The sequence below is a fragment of the Solanum verrucosum genome, unplaced genomic scaffold (assembly GCF_900185275.1).
Source record: "Solanum verrucosum unplaced genomic scaffold, falcon-dt-bn FXZP01000086.1, whole genome shotgun sequence".
Lineage (NCBI taxonomy): Eukaryota > Viridiplantae > Streptophyta > Magnoliopsida > Solanales > Solanaceae > Solanum > Solanum verrucosum.
In genome coordinates, this window is record NW_026020100.1 from 1,709,007 (window position 1) to 1,728,748 (window position 19,742).

At 33.8% G+C, this 19,742-nt stretch overlaps 2 protein-coding genes across 2 annotated transcripts; both read left to right on the forward strand.

Annotated features, from left to right (window-relative positions):
* The first annotated feature begins 6,888 nt into the window (after positions 1-6,888).
* On the forward strand, positions 6,889-11,157 carry LOC125825044 (transmembrane 9 superfamily member 1-like). The gene is made up of 12 exons (XM_049504394.1): positions 6,889-7,044; positions 7,518-7,707; positions 7,789-7,893; positions 8,043-8,060; positions 8,154-8,248; positions 8,342-8,494; positions 9,121-9,255; positions 9,369-9,535; positions 9,612-9,706; positions 9,838-10,211; positions 10,380-10,656; positions 10,750-11,157. The coding sequence occupies exons 1-12, from the start codon at positions 6,967-6,969 to the stop codon at positions 10,815-10,817; spliced, it is 1,755 nt and encodes a 584-aa protein (XP_049360351.1). The 5' UTR covers positions 6,889-6,966; the 3' UTR covers positions 10,818-11,157.
* A 2,360-nt stretch (positions 11,158-13,517) lies between these two features.
* On the forward strand, positions 13,518-19,037 carry LOC125825045 (protein NRT1/ PTR FAMILY 5.10-like). Its single transcript, XM_049504395.1, has 4 exons — positions 13,518-13,734; positions 14,280-14,497; positions 16,923-17,458; positions 17,951-19,037. The coding sequence occupies exons 1-4, from the start codon at positions 13,599-13,601 to the stop codon at positions 18,765-18,767; spliced, it is 1,707 nt and encodes a 568-aa protein (XP_049360352.1). The 5' UTR covers positions 13,518-13,598; the 3' UTR covers positions 18,768-19,037.
* The last annotated feature ends 705 nt before the right edge of the window (positions 19,038-19,742 follow it).

The window sequence follows — 19,742 nt, forward strand, 5'->3', positions numbered from 1 at the left end:
ATACTCAACTCAAGATATATACTTAACTCAAAGATACTTAACTCAAGGATACTCGACTCTTGAATAACTGAACTCAACCTGATTGACTTCTTTTAATAGAAGGCAATTTAAAACAAGTGCGATATAAAGAAAGACTGTTTAAAACATGTTATAAACTCTGTGTGTACACAAGGATACAATAAGCCTGAGATGTATATAGAAATACAATTGAACTGATGTATATAAAATACAATAATTTCTGTGTATAAAAATACAATAACTGTTGTGGGAGTTTCTCTAACCGACAACCATCACATAAGAGCTATAGTGATGATACAACGATCGACCTCACGCTGCCAGAGCATCTTATACCCGGCCAAAGGTATAAGACCTGAACTGCCTAATGGATCCACTAGTCTAATCTGAAAAGGATTCATCTAAAAAGTATGATCCTTTTCTACCCATGGTGGCTAACATGGTTCTATGGGGGCTGTGGGTTCTTTGAACGCTCCCCCAATTCGGTGCTCGATACTACTCCCAAAAATGTACTGGCTCTTATGTTTTTAAAACATATTTATTCCTGCTGATATGAGATAATTACTCAAAAACTAGCCCGAAGGCTCTTTGGAAATCTCAATTTCCAACCTTGTTTAGATGTAAAGACATTTCTTTAAAACTCCTTTGGGAATACATAGTTCCCTAATAACTTTGAGAAATGAACTCAACTTTAAACTCTTGACTCTTTACTCTTTACTTGACTTGAAACTCTTTACTTTACTTGAACTCTTGGCTTGATGTGAAACTCTTAACTTAACATGAAATTCTTAACTTTGACTTGACTTGAAACTCTTGACTCAGAACTCTTCATTCTTTACTTAACTTGAGCCTTAAAATGAAGTTAAAACGATCAATGAAGACTCTTGGAAAACCTTAAAGACTTGTTTTGACTTACCTACTTCTAAGCTTGACTTCACTTGACTTGGAAACTAACTTCACTTGATTTTGAAACTAACTTCACTTGACTTGGAAACTAACTTCACTTGAATTGGAATTATGAATTCAAGGGTAATGATTTGTGTTTGGAAAGACCCCATGATGATTAGGAATAATTTAGGACAGCTAGACTTAAGAAAAAAATTCGAAATTTAATTCTAAAAACAGAACAGATTCTGTTCACAGAGGTAAACACAGCTGCAACGCAGACTTGCTTCAGCCAAGCTGCCCAACTTTTCTCCTTCATGTTGCCAACTCTAAACCCTCTCAACCTCAAAGGTTCTTTTCCCAAACACTTGGGGTCATAAACCCCTCAACATACAGTGGATTCCACTCAAAAACGCAACCAGATCCTATCCCAAATCAGCAAGAACTTCAACAACACAACCAACAACTTCAACAACCAAAATACATCTTTTCTTGGAATTAAAAACGAGTTGGTGTGTGGGGGTATGAACCAACCAACACTAAAGATCATAAAATCCCTCAATATACAATAGATTTCAGCTTAAGAACACAACCAAATCATGTCCCACAACCAACAATAACTTCCACAACACAACTAACAACATCAACAACAACTAACAACTTCAACAACTTCAACAACAAATCCAATCTTTTCTCAAATCATAAAATGAGCTTGGTGTGTGGGGGAAAGGATCAACCCACACTAAAGAACTCACATACCTGATTAGGGATCACCCCCGACGAAAATCCACGACGATCCTTAGCTTCTTCTTCTCTTTCTCCTCTTCTTTTCCTCTTCTTTCTCTCTAAAACCCTCACTCTCACTCTTTTAAAAAGGGACAAAAATGATCCAAACATCAGTCTAACACCTTAATATAACCCAAAGAAATGATTAGGGAAAAGACCAAAATACCCTTAAAATTTTCGGACTAAACAAACTGCACTGTGCGACTGTGCCAACAGCCCAACTTCCAAAGGGCATAAGTCACTCATACGAACTCGGAATCAAGAAAACTCGGTGGCGTTGGAAAGATCATTCCAAGGGCTTTCCAGACATAACTGGAAATTCACCTAAATCATTTTGAGCTAGGAGTTACAACTGCTCAAAGTTGACCAAAAACTCCTTTTTTTCCATAGCCAAATTTTCCAGATTCTTTCCAAAATGACTATTTCCAATTCAACTCTTCTTGGAACTCAATGTGCTATACCTAGGGACCTTAACTCAACACTCAAGAAATTTTATTCCTCGGTAAAATCTCACTCCACATGAAGGACGGCTCGAGTCTTAGTTCGAAAAAATTCTCTGGGGTGTTACACCAACCGAACCTTCACAACTACAATCTGTATAAAACCAACCCAACCTAACAGTTCACAATTTACAAAACACATAGCTCAACACAACACTCTAACAATTGCATACCTTCAACAACAAGCTCAATATTCATCAGTCACAAGTTCCATAGAAAGGCACTCACAAGATCAGCAACACACAAGATCAAGTTCACCAATAATAAAGAAGTGCAATGCAATGAAATGCAATGTCAAGTATAGTGATGCATGTCTGACCTAGTGATACACACCCGCTGTCTCTCAGTCCGAGACCCATGGGGGGCATATCTGTCCATGCATCCATCGCGGCGCGCGATACGACCCTCGATAATAGTAACCATCGCGGCGCGCGATACGTCCCTCGAAATATAGTATCCATCGCGGCGCGCGATACGTCCCTCGAAATATAGTATCCATCGCGGCGCGCGATACGTCCCTCGAAACGGTACATCCTCTTTATTTTCTTATTCTTTCTCAATGAACATAACACTTGTCACAACCATGTCTCAGAGCAATGCAAATGACATGTTCACACAAATAATGAGGAGATGACCATTTTCATAACATTGCACAATTCACAACAAGACAATCAGGATACAACATCAACAATAATTCAACAAGCCTTTCAAACAATTCTCAACACATCACACAAATAATTGATCACATTGCCTTTTATTATCCCTTTTTCATCATTAGAATTAATTAATGTGGACAAGTCAACCCATCAACAAGCCTCATTACCCTAAACACATATTACAAGGAAATACATGAATTTCATACACTTAACAAGGGTTTAGAAATCCACTTGCCTGAAATAGTCGAACAATCACTCCGGGACTTGAACCTTCCCCTTTCGTTGAACTTCTAAATCAATTCGATCTATCCAAATAAATATTCACAATAAGTTTTCAAAACTAACAACACTCATATTACTATAGGTCTAGCCTAGATCCAAAAACTCACTCAAAATTATAATCAAGTTCTTAAATCTTGATGCCAATTAACATTTCAATTATCATATTTTCCAAGTTTCAAGTCTAGGGTTAAATCCAATTTTTTTCAATATCATTATTCGAATGGTATTCATGTTATATAATATACTTAATACTTATTTATATGCACCCGATATTATATATAATAATTGAAGTTGCGACACGATGTTCATAAGAGATTTCCAACATGAAACTAAAACACGGAAACTGCATCAATTCAGGTAGAAATTCTACACCCACCCTTCTATGAATTTGCTTAATAATTGGCTCATCATTGCGCCATAATTGATCCACTATCTATTGTATCCTAGACTCACAGAACAACACTAACAATGTTACAATATTTCTCTATAAAGAGTGAAAACTCAAAACTTACCAATATATTTCAGCATGTAGTTGTTTCATATACATCAGTCACTGTACACTAAGAAATAACTAAACAAAACAACAATTATAGACTAGTCTAAGTACATTGTCCATTTTTCTTTCATAACATTATTATATTAATATATGTATGTAGCATCCTAACTTCAATATAAATGGAAAGAGTTGGAACTGTATTAGTTCTGACCTGGAGAAGTACGCCTCCCATTTTCCATTCGTCTGACGCCGCTGCGAGTAAGTCCTCGCCTATTCCCTTTTATCTCTTTTCTTTTCTAAATAAATTACTTTTGTACCAAAAAGTGACAAACCCTAATAGGTTATTTTAATAGGTATGAGTCAAATTGTATAGGTTCTTAAATGAATTTTCAGACTTGACCCATTTTTATCAATTACTAAATAAATACCCGCTAGTTAAATAACCATAGTTATTGAATAGTTTAAAATTCTCAAACCAACTTCACCGACTAATCATAAATGACTCAAAGCAACTATCGGGAGGAATAAAATAGTAATTTCTAAAAATGACCTTTTGGGTCATTACAGGTATACATATACAGAAGAATAAATTGTATAATCTGTTTCGGTATACATATACAAAAGAATCAATTGTATAATATGTGTTTGTATAAAGCGAGAAAGAAAGAAAGACAAAAGAAAACTAGGCAGTGGAAAATCTGTATTTGTACAATTATAAGTGTATAGGACGAAAATATATGTATTTGTATTTGTATATACAATTTTCTCTCGCTTTATACAAACACAAACACAATTTATACATTTGTGTTTGTATAAAGTGAGAGAGGCGAGTGAGAGTGGCGAGCGAGATTCTCTGGGGAGAGAGGAGAACAAAAATATATGTATATATACAATTTTCTCTCACTTTATACAAACACAAACACATTTTATACATTTGTGTTTGTATAAAGTGAGAAAGCCAAGGGAGAGACTGCCCAACGAGAAAACGAGAGTGGCGAGCGAGAAATTTAGGGAGAGAGGCGAATGACAACTGTTTGCTACGAGTTACAATTAAATCAAACTGTGGTTATAACATTTAATTTGAATTAATAGTTTACTATTTATACAATTTCCCTAAAATAATTTTCGAAGAGTCTTTGAATTTCTCCATGTAATGCAGGTTATATTTGGGCCTTGTTCATCAAGTTTGATTGTCAATGCATCCAAAGATATAGAAGGAAAAATTATTTGGATGAATACCTTTTAATAAATAATTATTGATTTTAGCGATATTTTTTATTTATTATCATTTATAGTAATACATAACAATACTATGTTAAATCTGTAATATGTATTAAAAGTGAATTATGTATGCAATATATACGTATTATAATTGTTTTTTTAAAAATATATTATGCTTGTTTAGTAAGAAATTGACACATTGTATTATAAGTGTATTAAAATGTGTGATAAATGTATTATCTATCAATAAAAGTTGTATTATATGTGAATAATAAATTGTTCTTTGTAATATATATTAAAATTGTATTATAAATGTATTAAAAGTGATCAAATGAAAAAAACAATGTTATTGTTATAAATGATAAATATTTTTTTAATATGGTATATTTATGTAGTCCATATAAATTTGAATAATAAATTGTTCTTTGTAATATGTATTAAAATTGTATTAAAAGTGATCAAATGAAAAAAAATGTTATTGTTATAAATGATAAATATTTTTTTAATATAGTATATTTTTGTAGTCCATATAAATTTATAGCTCCATCTAATGTTCATTCACTCAATATTGTCATGAACTCTGTAAAGACTAAAGAGTAACCTCTCTAGTCTCTTGTGCATTGTCATGTACTTAATATGTAACACAACAACCCTCTAAAGTTGACACTAATTTTCAGTTACATCTTAAATAAGTTTTTTTTATTTTGAACACTTTAAGTAGGAGTTCGTTGTGTCATTTTGACACTTTTCGCTGACATGACATAATGAGTGTATAACACTCACTAATAGCGCGTTAGAGCTTTATTTAGCCTTTTTTTTTAATTTCTTTTTTGTCTTGTCCTATTTTCAACTACCATTTTCATAAATTTAAACTCCTTCCATGGTGAAAAGTGTTGACAGAAATTTTAGAGTTAAATATATATCTCGTTGATTTAAATTTAATAGACAAATTAGTTTATTATTTGTTTTTAAATCAGGACTTGTTTAAATTATGTGGTTCAAAATCATGATGGAAATTAATACAAACAATTTTGTTGCTTGATAGTTTAACCCTCAGATTCCTGTTAGATCTAATTCTCTCAAAAATTCCTTTTTATCTCTTTCTTAGATTCCATTATGTATTTTATGCTCTAATTAGTCTCTAACTCTCCATGGGAAACGACACCTGCACTTAAGTTTCCAATGATGATATTGAAGATAAATTTCTCCATTTTGTTTGGTCCTAATTTCCTCAATTTTCTGTTTTTACTCCACTACAGATATACAAGAGAAATTATTTTTCACTCAAATCATTCAAATTCCATCAAATGCTTATTTTATAGGGAACATGATTTAATATATTTTGAATCTTTAAAGAATAGAGAAAGCTCGGATATGACAGAGAAGACGAATGGGGTAGGAGTGGATTTGATTTCGTAGAGAAGACGATTGGTGTTGGCGGGCAGGGGTGGTTTGATATTCTGCAAAACACTTCTTTTTAAAAGTGATTAAGTTTTCCTTTTGTAATCATTTGGGCAAAATGCCACGTGTCATCAATTCACTGGTTATCTTTTTGGTTTTACCAAAATTCATTGTTTAAGAATTATTTTGGGGGAAATGACAAATGTCCTTATTTTATTGGATACTTCACAGGTCATTCGCGAGTGTAACACACACACATTAGATATTTTTGCTTATTGAAAAAAAGTGTCAAAATAACATAACGAAACCCTGCATGAGGTGTCTAAAGTGAACATCGCCCAGTTGAGGTGTCTAAGTGAAACTTCGTGCCAACTTTAGGGGGCCACCGATGGATTTGACCTTAGTTATTTGTTACTATTTCATTTATTACTTATCTAAATTATCATTATTTTAACATTAAAATACATTTATATTTTCAATAGCTAAGAAATATTTTTAAATCAACTTTAACATCATCGAAATGTGTTTAAGGACATACGAATTAATAATTCAAGTCGTTGAGTACTCAAAAGTCAAAGTCGTCGGCGACAAAAAACTTGCGATCCATTAGACAAAAGACAATGGAAAAAAGAGTTGCCGCACTTTCCTCTCATTTTCTCATAGCAAACACACTAGCTAGCTGCTCATTCCTTGTTGTTTTTCAGACACTGTTCAGCTCAAAGCAATGCTCTACTTCGCCTTCCAACTCCTCACCAGTTTCATTATCTGTTCTTGTTTCTTAGCATACCCAATTCTTGCAAAGGTACAATCTTGAAATCCTTACAAGTAAATAGCTTTTCAAATTCAATGGATTTGTCTTTCTGGGTTCCCTTCTAAAAGGAAAAATATTGAATATTTGAATGACATGAGCACAATCAATAGATTCGACTCTTAACTTGTGTGTGGTTGAGGCATTATAAAGTAGTAGTTTTTTTTGGGGTTGGGCTATTACCATGAGAAGAGTTCTACTTCAACCCATAAAAATAAAAATAATTCACTTTTATTCGGAATAGTTTTTTTACACTTTATTTGAAAATGAGTGATTTAGCCATGAAAATTACTCACTTTTTCACTTTTGAAATTGTATTCAAGCATAAATATTATTCCAGTAAAAAGTATAACCAAACACAACTTTAAGTTTGTCTAAACACCAATACTAATTGTGCATCTAAAACTTGCAAGAATCTTGTTTATGAATTATCTAATTGGTGCACGACTTTCTGCTATTTGCTGCAGTATCAAGAAAATGATTCTGTCACTCTATGGGTAAACAAAGCTGGACCATATGTTAACCCACAAGAGACCTACAGTTATTATAGCCTTCCATATTGTCGTCCTGGTGATGGTTATCATAAGCAGGGTGGCCTCGGCGAGGTTCTTGGAGGAAATGCTCTTATTGATAGCCGAATTGATATAAAGTTTAAGAGTCTGTTCTTCAACTTTTCACAGTGTATTATTTTATGATTTGAAGCACGTCTTTTTACTATTATCCATTTCCTTTTAACAGGAGATGTGGAGAAAAGATCAATTTGTGAACTTAAATTGGATTCATCAAAGATAGCACGGTTTAAGTATGCCATTGACAACTCGTATTGGTTTGAATTTTTTATGGGTACAGTGTTTCATGACATCTCTATGATACTGTCAATTCTTTTCAACAGTTACGCATAGCTCTGCTGTTTAACGTGCACTAATTTCTATACTTTTCTCCTGTTTTGGGTCATGACTTGTGACTTGTGATTCCTTCCTTCCTGGCTTCAGATGATTTGCCAATATGGGGTATGTTCTTAACTAGTTTTTCTCTAAATGTTTCTAATTACCATGTACGGTTATAACGTAAGTGAAAACTCACTTGGTATAAGGGAAATTCAGGTTTTGTAGGTGAAGTGCATCCTCGCGGAGTTGGAGATAACAAGCATGTAGTGTACACGCACAAGATGATTCAAATTCAGTACAATAGAGACCAGGTAGGCATTTTGTTTTTAGTTCTTAATGCCTTGTGGTATATCAATGATCTGCAACTGAGTGTTGATAATCTAACTATAGTCTCACTCCATTAGATCATTTCTGTCAACCTGAGTCAAGCGATCCCGAAGCCTTTGGAGGAAGGAAGGACCTTGGATATGACATATTCTCTTAAATGGTTCCCGACAAATATTAGTTATGAACAACGATTCAATGTTTACCTGAATAACTACTTTTTTGAGAACCAGGTACATACCAATCTACTATCCTACTATATTAACTACTTAAGTGGTAGCTTTTGATGGGAGTATGATTATATTTTATCAACATTTAGAATTCATCGACACTGTTTATTGATGATATGCTAGCATGTGGTACCATAGATAATCTGTACCATGTACTTTCTTACTTGCATTATAACTTTTTCATGGAAGAACTTGATTAAAGCAACAAAACAACTGTGTCTTTACTCCCCCTCAAAAAAGCAGTTACTGCTGCTCTGTCAACTTGTGGATAATTGGGGTCTAGACCACAAGAAGTAGCTATTGTCTGAACTGGAATTGTGACTAGTAGAGAAATCTATGTTTCCTTCTATTCTAAACATGTAACGACTTAGGCGAGATTGAGGCATAGAAGTAGTTTTTGTTAAAAGGAGATATATTTGGCCCCATAAAGTGTTTCTGCATATAAAGGCCATGCACCAACTTCCGTTTGGCTTTCTACAGGGAAAAATATACTTTTCTAAAACTCAATTATCTTTCTGGTTCTCATTGAAACAAAATATTAATGAGAAAGCAGATTAAAAATTTAGGCAGTTAGTCTCCATAAAGTTCTTCATGTTCCCAGCTCCTAAAACGTCTTACTCCATTTGCAGATTCATTGGTTCTCTGTAATTAATTCCATCATGATGGTAGTTTTCCTCGTTGGATTAGTGTCTATGATTTTAATGCGCACTCTTCGCAATGACTACGCAAAATATGCTCGTGAAATTGACGATATGGAGACTCTGGTAAAGCTTTTTCTTCCAATTAGTCAAGTATTTGCATGAACCTATGTCCAATGGCATATCCTTATCAGAAAATTACTGATTTGGGGTGTTTGGTTGGTTGAATTCTTGTATAGGAAAGGGATGTTATTGAAGAGTCTGGTTGGAAACTTGTCCATGGTGACGTCTTCCGACCTCCACAAAATCTGGCTCTCCTTTCAGCAGTTGTTGGGACTGGTGCTCAGCTTGCAACACTTGTTCTCCTTGTCATTTTATCTGCCTACTTTGGAAAGATGTACATGAGGTATGTTTGCAACCTGTGCTACTAATTAATTATGTTGATCATTTTCTATTTAAATACTAACTACAACATGGCTTAGGAGAGGAGCAATTATTACTACCTTTATTGTATGTTATGCTCTTACATCATTCATCTCGGGATATGTGAGTGGTGGACTGTACTCTCGTAATGCTGGTATGTGCTCCTCTCCCTGATGTCTCATTAGTTGTTTCATGCAGCATAGTAGGTTATCATAATCAAATTTACCTGTGTAGCAGATGGATCATTTACCAATTGACGATTTTTTTTTCTTTGAATCCTTTCAGGTGAAAGCTGGATGAAGTCGATGGTCCTTACAGCATCACTTTTCCCCTTTTTGTGTTTTGGGATAGGGTTCATTATAAACACTATTGCTATATATTATGGATCTATAGCTGCTATTCCCCTTGGCACAATTATAGTTGTTTTTGTTATTTGGGCTTTTATCTCTTTTCCCCTGTCCCTCCTTGGTACTGTTGCCGGAAGAAACTGGAGTGGTACGCCAGATAATCCATGCCGCGTTAAGAATATCCCTCGTCCTATCCCTGAGAAGAAATGGTACCTTAGACCATCTGTTATTTCTCTGGTAGGAGGTCTTCTACCCTTTGCAAGTATTTTTATTGAGATGTATTACATCTTCGCTTCCTTCTGGACCTACATGGTAATTACTCTTTTTGGTATCTAGAAAACATATCTTGAAATACTTCTTACACACTGTTTGTTCCTAGCATCTTTTTAGCAATATTCTCATCTACTTTTATTTCTCTAGTGTAGCTATATCTTTTCAATTTGTAATTTCACTAACCACATTTGAGAATATTCTTGACAGGTGCACTACTATGTGTATGGATTCTTGCTCCTTGTGTTCATTGTTCTGATCATTGTCACTGTTTGTGTGACAATCGTGGGAACATATTATTTGCTGAACGCGGAGAACTATCATTGGCAATGGACTTCATTCTTCTCGGCTGCCTCCACTGCTCTATATGTCTACCTATATGCTATATATTACTATCATGCAAAGACTTCAATGTCTGGTCTCCTCCAGACCAGCTTTTATTTTGGCTACACTCTTATGTTCTGCCTTGGTGTCGGTATCCTATGTGGTAAGCTCTTTTAGTAATCTCATTTGCACTGTGCTAGATCCATGTCATTAACTCGATCCATTGTTTCTTGATTGATTTTCTTGGAAACTCCAGGTGCTGTAGGGTATCTCGGTTCCAATTTATTCATCAGGAGGATTTTCGGAAATATCAAATGTGATTAAGTGCATGACAACAAGACAGGTTACTCTTTATAGAGTTCTACTCATCTGTTGAGCGCGAAGACGTATGTTCATGCTTGTCTTTATTGATCACAAACTGTGAATGAACATTAGATGGAGCTTCATTTTACATAGACAAGAACTAGCATTGTATCTTTGGATACATTGGCAATCAGATTTCATGAAGCTATATATGTTACATGGATAACTTTTAAGACCCTTTGTAGATTCTTCTTACTTTTGTGTATTCTATATGATATGTATAAATTTCCTTATTAAAAGACTATTACATGATACATTCCTTTGGAAAAGATTGTCTTTAAACTTTTTGATTTCATAATTATCTTTTACCGTTGTATCACCTCAACTATTTATTTATTTATTTTGATTAGAACATATCACCACTACAACTAATACATCAAACATTATTATAATACGGAGAATTAAATCCTCTATTATAAAGTGGAATATCAACTCCCTGGCAATAAGATATAAGTTCAGGTAGTCAACCATCGTACTAAATTTTATGTTAATATTAATCATTTGTGAATATATTTTTGAGTCTCCAACTAACGCCATAATGGAACGCAAGGAAACGGCCAAAAAAAAAGTACTCGTAGTTGAAAATTTTTATGGTGGTTGAGGGCCAAGTATGAGGTGGCATACAAAAGTTGTGTGAGGCCCCTTTTATAATTTGACAAATGGATTTCTGGGTCCCATTTTCAGAAAAAAGGGCCAAAGTTCCTTCTCTCTCTTACTTTTTAACTTTTTCCTATTATTTAACTTTTCAACTTCTTGTTTTTTTTACCATTATTTCAAATTTTACTATTTTCCTTACCTTTAAATAATTTAAAAGTGTGAAATTTAGCCTAATTCATCATACTCCTAACATTAAGTATTATTTTTCAATCCTATATTAATTATCTAAATTACTAAAAATAATTATTAAAATTGTTTATCAATTAACAAAATTAAACTATAATTTTTTTTCATTACTCTAACAATTAATTATTTTTGAAATTATAAACAAAATTTGTAAAATTGTAAAAAAAATAATATAAAGAGTAAATTAATAAATATCATTTTTATTAATAGTTTCTTAAAGAAAGTGTAAAAAAGTAAAATAACTAATACGAAAACAAAAGGAGTATAAACTTAATTTTTTTCTTCTCAATTATTTCATAATTTTCTAATTTCATAAACACTTAAATGTATCAAATATTCTCCAACAAGAAAATATAATAGAAAGACCATCAGTAATCCTGACAAATAATTACATAAGTTTTTGTTACTATTTTCATGTAATCCAAATTCGAAAATCATCCATAAACTCCTACATACATACATACATACTTTAAAAATATTCTTTTATTATTATATTAACATGATAAGAATTGCAACTTATAGTGTTTGTTAAAAAATATAACCTTCTCACTAAGTTGCAATTCATCCAAAAAATATTATTAGTTGCAATTCTTATCATGTAATATAATAAAAAATATATTTTATAGTTTGAATTTTGAGAGAAAAAACAATAAATAAATAGAGAGAGTAAATTGAAAAAAATCAATTAATTATATTTTGATTTTGTTGATTTACAAATAATTTTAAATAACTAATTATTTTTGTTCTTTAAATAATACAATTGATTTTGTACGAGGTTAAGAACACAAGTTTTAGTTTAGCTTTTTAAAAATACATAATTATTTTACTTTAAATCTAAATTAATATTAATATATTTATTTATATTTGATTTTTAACAAATGAATATTATGAATTAAATTAAAAATAATAATAATAAAATTACTAATTTTAGGACATTACTATTGTTTATTGAAGAATTGGAGAAATAATGCGAAAAAGAGATAATGAAATATTAATTTTAGGATATTATTATTTTTATTGTGTAATGAAATATATTTAATTTTTTACAAAATTACAAAGTACTCTACATAGAGGTAAATAAAAGGTGGAGTGGAGGAGTGAGAAGAGAAATGAAAAAGTTATTTTGGGTAAATTACAATTTTGTTTATAATTTCAAAAATAATTAATTCAAATCATATTTTCTATATATCATTTATAAAATATATTATTTAAAAAAAAAACATTTTATGAAATTAAGACATGGGATTTTAAAATACTAATTTTTTGTAGTTTCACTTTCTTCAATTCCTTAAAACTTTTCCAAAAAAATAAATTTAAATTTTTCGACACACCAACTTGGTTTTTTCTCAAATAAATGATGGCGCAAAAGATGATATTGTTTCTCGATTAACTAGAGATTTTGAGTATGAAAAATTCTTGGTAAACAGTATATCACTTCGAACAATGCTCTACACAATGCAAATCTTAAATTGTCGCATTTTAATTCATATACTAAATTTCAAATAAAAAATAAAATAAAAAAACATCATACAAAAATAAAATAAAATAAAATTATGTTAAGAGTTAACAAGTAGGAACTTTTGTATGCCACCTCATACTTGGCCCTCAACCACCATAAAATTTTTCAACAAGTAGTAGAAAAAAATGCAAGAAAGAAGGTTAAAAATAGATGAGAAAAGGAAATGAAAGAAAGTGACATGTGGTCCCAGAACATACACTTGGCAGCCAAACAACCCCTCACACAACTGACAGTACTTGCGCCTCGCGCAGGATAAAATTTTTCCTCGTAGTTAAATATTACTACTTGTACTGTATTGACAAGAGCAATTTATAGATAAGCCCAATCGATGGAACAACTCAATTTCAATTCAATCTGTGGTGTCAAACTTGGCTGTCCCCATGGCCAACGGAGTCACCATCTCCGACGCCGAGACCCCGTTTCTCAGCGACGTCGTTGAAGGCTCCGTTGACTATAAGGGTCGTCTGGTGACCCGATCCAAATCCGGTGGTTGGAGATCCGCATCTTTCATCATAGGTAATACTTGTCTATGATTTTGGAATATTACTACAATTTTAGCATTTATGTTGTTTTCAAAATTGGTTATCTTTCTGCATTTTAGCTGCTGCGATGTTTAAAGAGCTGTTTTTTTTTTTTTTTTTTTCATATTAGATCTTTCTGCAAGCTGGGTTGTCTTGAGAATATGATTTTTGTTTCAATTATTCTAATGATATTCAAAATTTTCTGCAGTTTTAGCTACTGGGTTGTCTCGAGTTTTGATTCTTTTTTCTCTGGAGTTATTGATTTTTCAAATCTTTCGGCACTTCTAGCTACTTGTTGTTTTAACAACAGATTTTTTCCGGCTACTTTATGGATTTTCAATCTTTCTGCAAAAAATTAGCATCTGGTTGTCTTAAAAATTGCCCTCAGCTAATTGGGGATTGAGGCGTTATTATTGTTGTGATAATAATTGTCGCTGATTTGCAAATCTATCTCCAATTTTAGCAGCTGGGTTGTCTTAAAAATGTTCTTATCTCAAATTCGCTGATTTTGAAACTTGATTATCTTCTTCCGTCTTATAGGCGTGGAGGTTGCAGAGAGATTTGCATATTATGGGATAGATTCAAACCTAATAAGCTACTTAACGGGGCCACTAGGCCAGTCAGTTGCATCGGCAGCGGAGAATGTAAATGTTTGGAGTGGAACGGCATCGCTTCTTCCACTTTTGGGTGCATTTATTGCTGACTCATATCTGGGTCGGTATCGGACCATTATCATCTTCTCTGTGCTCTACATCCTGGTTAGTACCCAATTCAGGCTTTTGTTTTGACATGCTTTTACTTTGTTTATCCCCATTAATGGTACAATAGGTTGTGGAAGTGCTTTGATAATAGGCTTTGATCTTCTTTGCCAAGGCGGATCACAATTTTAAGTCGGTGGTTGTGGAGTACTGGACCCATTCCCCTCTTGTGACAAGTAGTGCACGCGAAGGACACACACATACATACATAGGTGAGGCGGAAGTAGTGGGTTTGCCAACACAGGCTGTGCATGTAATAAATACGCCTATGCCTCTTTGGACTTGGTTGAAATAAAAATTGAGTTAATGGTCAAAAACACACTTAAAGTATCCTGATTTTTCAAGTTCTATACCTAAATTGCCAGGTGTGTGAGTTTTCTTACCTGAACTATCACCAACTATTTATGAAAACACACCTCAACTATTCGTTGTTTCCCTTTTCCTACTCAAAATATCACCATCCTTTGGGCAAGAAAAGAGAGTAATTAGTTAAGGTGTGTTTTGATAAATAATTGGTGACAGTTCTGATAGGAATCTTGTACTCATGATAGTTCAGTTTAGGTATGAACTTGAAAAATTGGGAATCGGGATAGTTTAGGTGTGTTTTTGACCTTTCACTCATATAAGATTGTTCTTTGTAGATGAGGATAAAGGACTGGTTGAAAATTGAGCTTTTACTGTCCAAGTCCTCTTTGCATTTCTGGACATTTGGTAGTTGATTATTGTTGACATTAATAGTTATGAATTTGTACTCAGTAGCAATTTCAGTGTGATTAGATTGTTTTGATTCATGGATTAAGATGACTAGACTTTAGTGGCTTTAGTAAATTATCCTGCTCTCTTTAGAGAAACATTATTAACAAGTTAAGTGATGGGCCAAACATCACTTACATATGCTTATTATTGAGGAGTACATGGATAAATGCAAGAATTACATGTGCTTGGTGTTGCAAAGTTATACGTGGAGTGGTTTCAATGCATCTTTATTGATGTTGTATTATTCGGAAGGCAACCATATACTATCCTGCAGGTGTAATGTGGTCTCTACTTTAAAGAGTTGGGTCTTCTACTGTTGCAGCCTGTAGCTTAAGCCTTACCTCCCATTTTTATATATCTAGACATTATATGAAAGTAAGTATTATCTACTGTGAAGATGAAGAAATTGGGTAAGTACATAGCATATTGCACAGGTAGCATAAAGTGTGAACTTCATGCATCCAAGGTAGTGGCCTAGTGATCAATGAGGTGGATGCACGAATCACAGCTTAGACAAAAAAAAACTAGGCTATTTTTTCCCATCTTCTTAAGCCTTGGTGGACAGAGTGCCTAGTACCTGTGATGGTGGGAGGTTGCAGTATCTGGTAGAATTGTTGAGGTGTGCACAAGCTAACTCAGACACTACAATTATCAAATAAGAAAACAGTGCGGACATCATGCTATTATGGGGTTTATTTATCCCTCTTGTCTTGATAGAAAAAAGTATGGGGCATTATTATACCTGTTTTTTGATAAGGTATCAGTACTGTAATACCTTATCAAAAGTTTGACCTACACAAGTTTGACTGGAACTATTAAAAGCTTCAAATGGCAGCATTTTTGAGTAGAAGGCACTCTGAAATTTAAATTTGATATTCTAAAGTTGGCTCTTTAGAACCAGCATATCTGTTAGCGTGAATAGATACTTAGACAGGGATGGTAATGTAAGGATTAATAATGTAGGGATTGTAATTAAGGGTTAATAATGTAGGGATTGTAATTAAGGATTAATAATGCAGATTTTAATGATGGTACTAATTCTCAAAAATAAAAAAAATAAAAAATAATGTAGATTGTAATGCAGTTATTACTATACTGGTATTATTTCTTATACAATGTCTAGTTTAAAATGTATTTCTTTATATTTTTAAAAGGGATTGTTTAAAACATAAGGGTTATTTTGGTCATTTTAGTTACTAATATTCCTATTCTTCATAAAATAGTACATCGATTCATGCATAGCTTATGCATTATTATTAATGTTAGCAACAAAAATGACAAGCAAACAGAATGTATAAGTAATGCGGGATATTATCCAAGTAGAAAAATTGTAACCAAATATTTTATTGCTTATGCTGAACTTTCTGCGGGTATTTTCACCTGTATACTTGCAACCAAATGAGCACTTAAAGTATGGCTCCATGTATAGTTTCCTAGTACCAAGCGGCCTCTCTTCACCATAGCGAGAAAGATAAAAACCAAAGTCTCTGTTCTATTGCTTGATTTTTTTAGGAATAAGAAAATTGTCTAGGTGAAGTTTTCTAAGGAGAAAGGCATAACGATGGCATGATTTAGGAACAAGTACGCCTCTCAAAAAAGTACTGTCTACTTTTTGCTCTAGCAAAAAAAGAATTAGCAAGTAAATCATTCTTCGTTTGTTGAACTGCAGGGACTTGGCTTCCTGACGCTTTCAACTGTTCTCCCTTCCAGTCATTCTGACTGCCAAGATACTGCAACATGTTCTCCTCCCAAGTTCCAAATTATTTTCTTCTTCTTTTCATTGTATCTAGTAGCTTTTGGACAGGGAGGGCACAAGCCTTGTGTGCAAGCTTTTGGAGCGGACCAATTTGATCCTCAAGACCCAGAGGAAAGTAAAGCTAAAAGCTCATTCTTCAATTGGTGGTATTTTGGAATGTGTGGTGGGTTGTTCATGACTGTCTGTATATTGAACTACGTTCAAGATAATCTTAGCTGGGGTCTGGGATTTGGAATTCCCTGTATTGTCATGGGTCTCGCACTTGTTGTTTTCTTGCTTGGAAGCTTCACTTATCGGTTTCACCAAAGCAGTGATGAAAAGAACCCATTTATTAGAATTGGTAATGTGTTCATTAATGCAGCTAGGAATTGGCAAACAACCACTTCAGCTATATCAGTGGAACAAGAAGTTCAGGGTATTCAGCCTCATGAAGGTTCTGAACAATTCAAGTGAGTGTATTTTGCTGTTTTTTTTCTTAATTTTTTTTTTCAAGTGAGTGAATTTTGTTTGATTTTTTATGCTTCTGATGATAATTTAAAGGAAAAATACTACAGTTCTGCAATAGGTTAAGATAACAGAAGGGTTTCTGGAATGGGCTCTACTGGGTTTGATTTGTTAAGAGTTAAAAGGATATAGGAACTGGCTTTAAAGAGTTAATGACTGCATAATATTCAGCTTGTTATTGAATGTAGAAGCCCAAGCATGTACGGACACTCGGATTTATTATTTATGGGATAGTATTGGCCATTTAAATAAAATATTTCTGTATAAGCCATTCTCCTCTCTATCTTCACGTAAGGGTTTGGTTGCGTACACTCCCCCCTAGACCCCACTTGTTGTAGTTCACTGGGTATGTTGCTGTTGTTGTATAAAAAGTTGTTCTTTAATCAAGTGTATTACAAGACATCTCATTTATTGGTATATATCATTATTGAACACAGGTTCCTCAACAAAGCGTTGCTCGCACCCAATGGTTCCAAGGAAAATGGGAAAATTTGCAGTATCAGTGAGGTTGAGGAGGCTAAGGCTATTCTTAGGTTGATTCCAATATGGACAACATGTTTGGTATATGCTATTGTGTTCTCACAGTCATCTACTTTTTTCACCAAGCAAGGTGCAACTATGGACAGATCTCTTGGTTCAAATTTTGAAGTACCAGCTGCCTCATTACAATCTTTCATTAGCCTCTCTGTTGTCATTTTTATTCCTATATATGACCGTATTTTGGTTCCCGTTGCAAGAGCTGTAACTGGGAAACCATCAGGCATAACAATGCTCCAAAGAATTGGAACTGGGATTTTCTTGTCTATACTTTCAATGGTGGTTGCGGCTATAATAGAGAAGAAACGTCTCCAAACTGCTTTAGAACACGGTCTGGTCGACATGCCAAAGGCAACAGTTCCCATGAGCATTTGCTGGTTAATACCTCAGTATATACTATTTGGTATTTCCGATGTATTCACCATGGTTGGTCTGCAGGAGTTCTTCTACGATCAGGTGCCAGTTGAGTTGAAAAGTATAGGTCTTTCTCTCTACCTCAGCATTTTTGGCATAGGGAGCTTCTTGAGCAGTTTCCTTATCTCTGTTACCGAGAACATCACTGGGAAAGATGGTCAGACCAGTTGGTTTTCTGACAACTTGAATCGGGCACATCTGGATTACTTCTATTGGGTTCTTGCTGTACTAAGTACCATCGCATTCACAGCGTACTTGTATTTTTCAAGATCTTATATATACAATAAGTCAAGTTCTCTCTAAGATGTATGGTGTACTTGTGTAGGATACCTTTAGCATGGAGAAGTCGATGGTAGTGTAGTGATATTCTTGTCAAAGAACTCCTTGTGCTGGTAGAAGGAATAGATATACATGCACTGCAGGCTGAGGTGCTTGTGACACTATCAGGAGATAGAATTATGCTGTTGTTTGTTGATCATGTAATTGTAAAACTAAGTGTATGCAGATGTTTTATGTCATGTGATTGTAATTTCAGAATACTGTCATCTTGAAATAGTTTGGCGCTTGAAATAACATTTGAACAATAAGCAATGTTGACTTATTTCTCCTTAGAGAGCTTACAAGTTGTCATAACATGTATAATATCTTTGGTGATTGAGTTTATTGAACTCCCAAGTACACCTTAAACCCAACTTTGAAACTACTTGTTCTAGTTTAAACATCTGTTAGAATAGAAACATCTGTTACCAAAACATTACACTAAAAAACATGTCAAATTAATTGCAAGGCCAACATTAGCAGAGAAATCCATTTGGTATCAAAGCTAAGTGCCCTCATGCCATCTGTAAGCTTAAGTGGTATCTTAGCTTTTCCTTACAAGAATTCCTCCTACACCTGTAAACTGTAGCATTCGCAATTGACTTCCTCAACTGTGTTTGATAGAAAGGCAGGCATAACACCTCTGACCAAGAGAGTGGTTGGTGCACATATATCCCCTACATGCTATGGTTTCTAGAGTGAGTCAAATCTGTATAGCCGTGGAGCAACATCCACGTCTGGATCTTATCTAATTGCTCAACAAGACTCTATGGTCGCACAAGAACCACATACATGATTCTCTCAGTGGTATCAGTGAACCAAACAGGTTTTTTCTTTCTTTTACTTAAAATGTAAATTAAGGCAGAAAAGGCTTGTTTTTGTTCATTTTCTTTTTCTTCAATTCTTTTGGAACTATGGTTTTAGGAGAGGACAATGTATGATGCCTGGCAGGATTTTCAC

Excerpts from the sequence above, each read along its gene's own strand:
- LOC125825044 (XM_049504394.1), top strand. The coding sequence starts at position 6,967 with ATGCTCTACTTCGCCTTCCAACTCCTCACCAGTTTCATTATCTGTTCT. Across the intron at positions 9,536-9,611 it reads TTTGGAAAGATGTACATGAG|GAGAGGAGCAATTATTACTA; the intron begins GTATGTTTGCAA and ends AACATGGCTTAG. Across the intron at positions 10,657-10,749 it reads TGGTGTCGGTATCCTATGTG|GTGCTGTAGGGTATCTCGGT; the intron begins GTAAGCTCTTTT and ends TGGAAACTCCAG.
- LOC125825045 (XM_049504395.1), top strand. The coding sequence starts at position 13,599 with ATGGCCAACGGAGTCACCATCTCCGACGCCGAGACCCCGTTTCTCAGC. Across the intron at positions 14,498-16,922 it reads TCTCTGTGCTCTACATCCTG|GGACTTGGCTTCCTGACGCT; the intron begins GTTAGTACCCAA and ends GTTGAACTGCAG. Across the intron at positions 17,459-17,950 it reads GAAGGTTCTGAACAATTCAA|GTTCCTCAACAAAGCGTTGC; the intron begins GTGAGTGTATTT and ends TATTGAACACAG.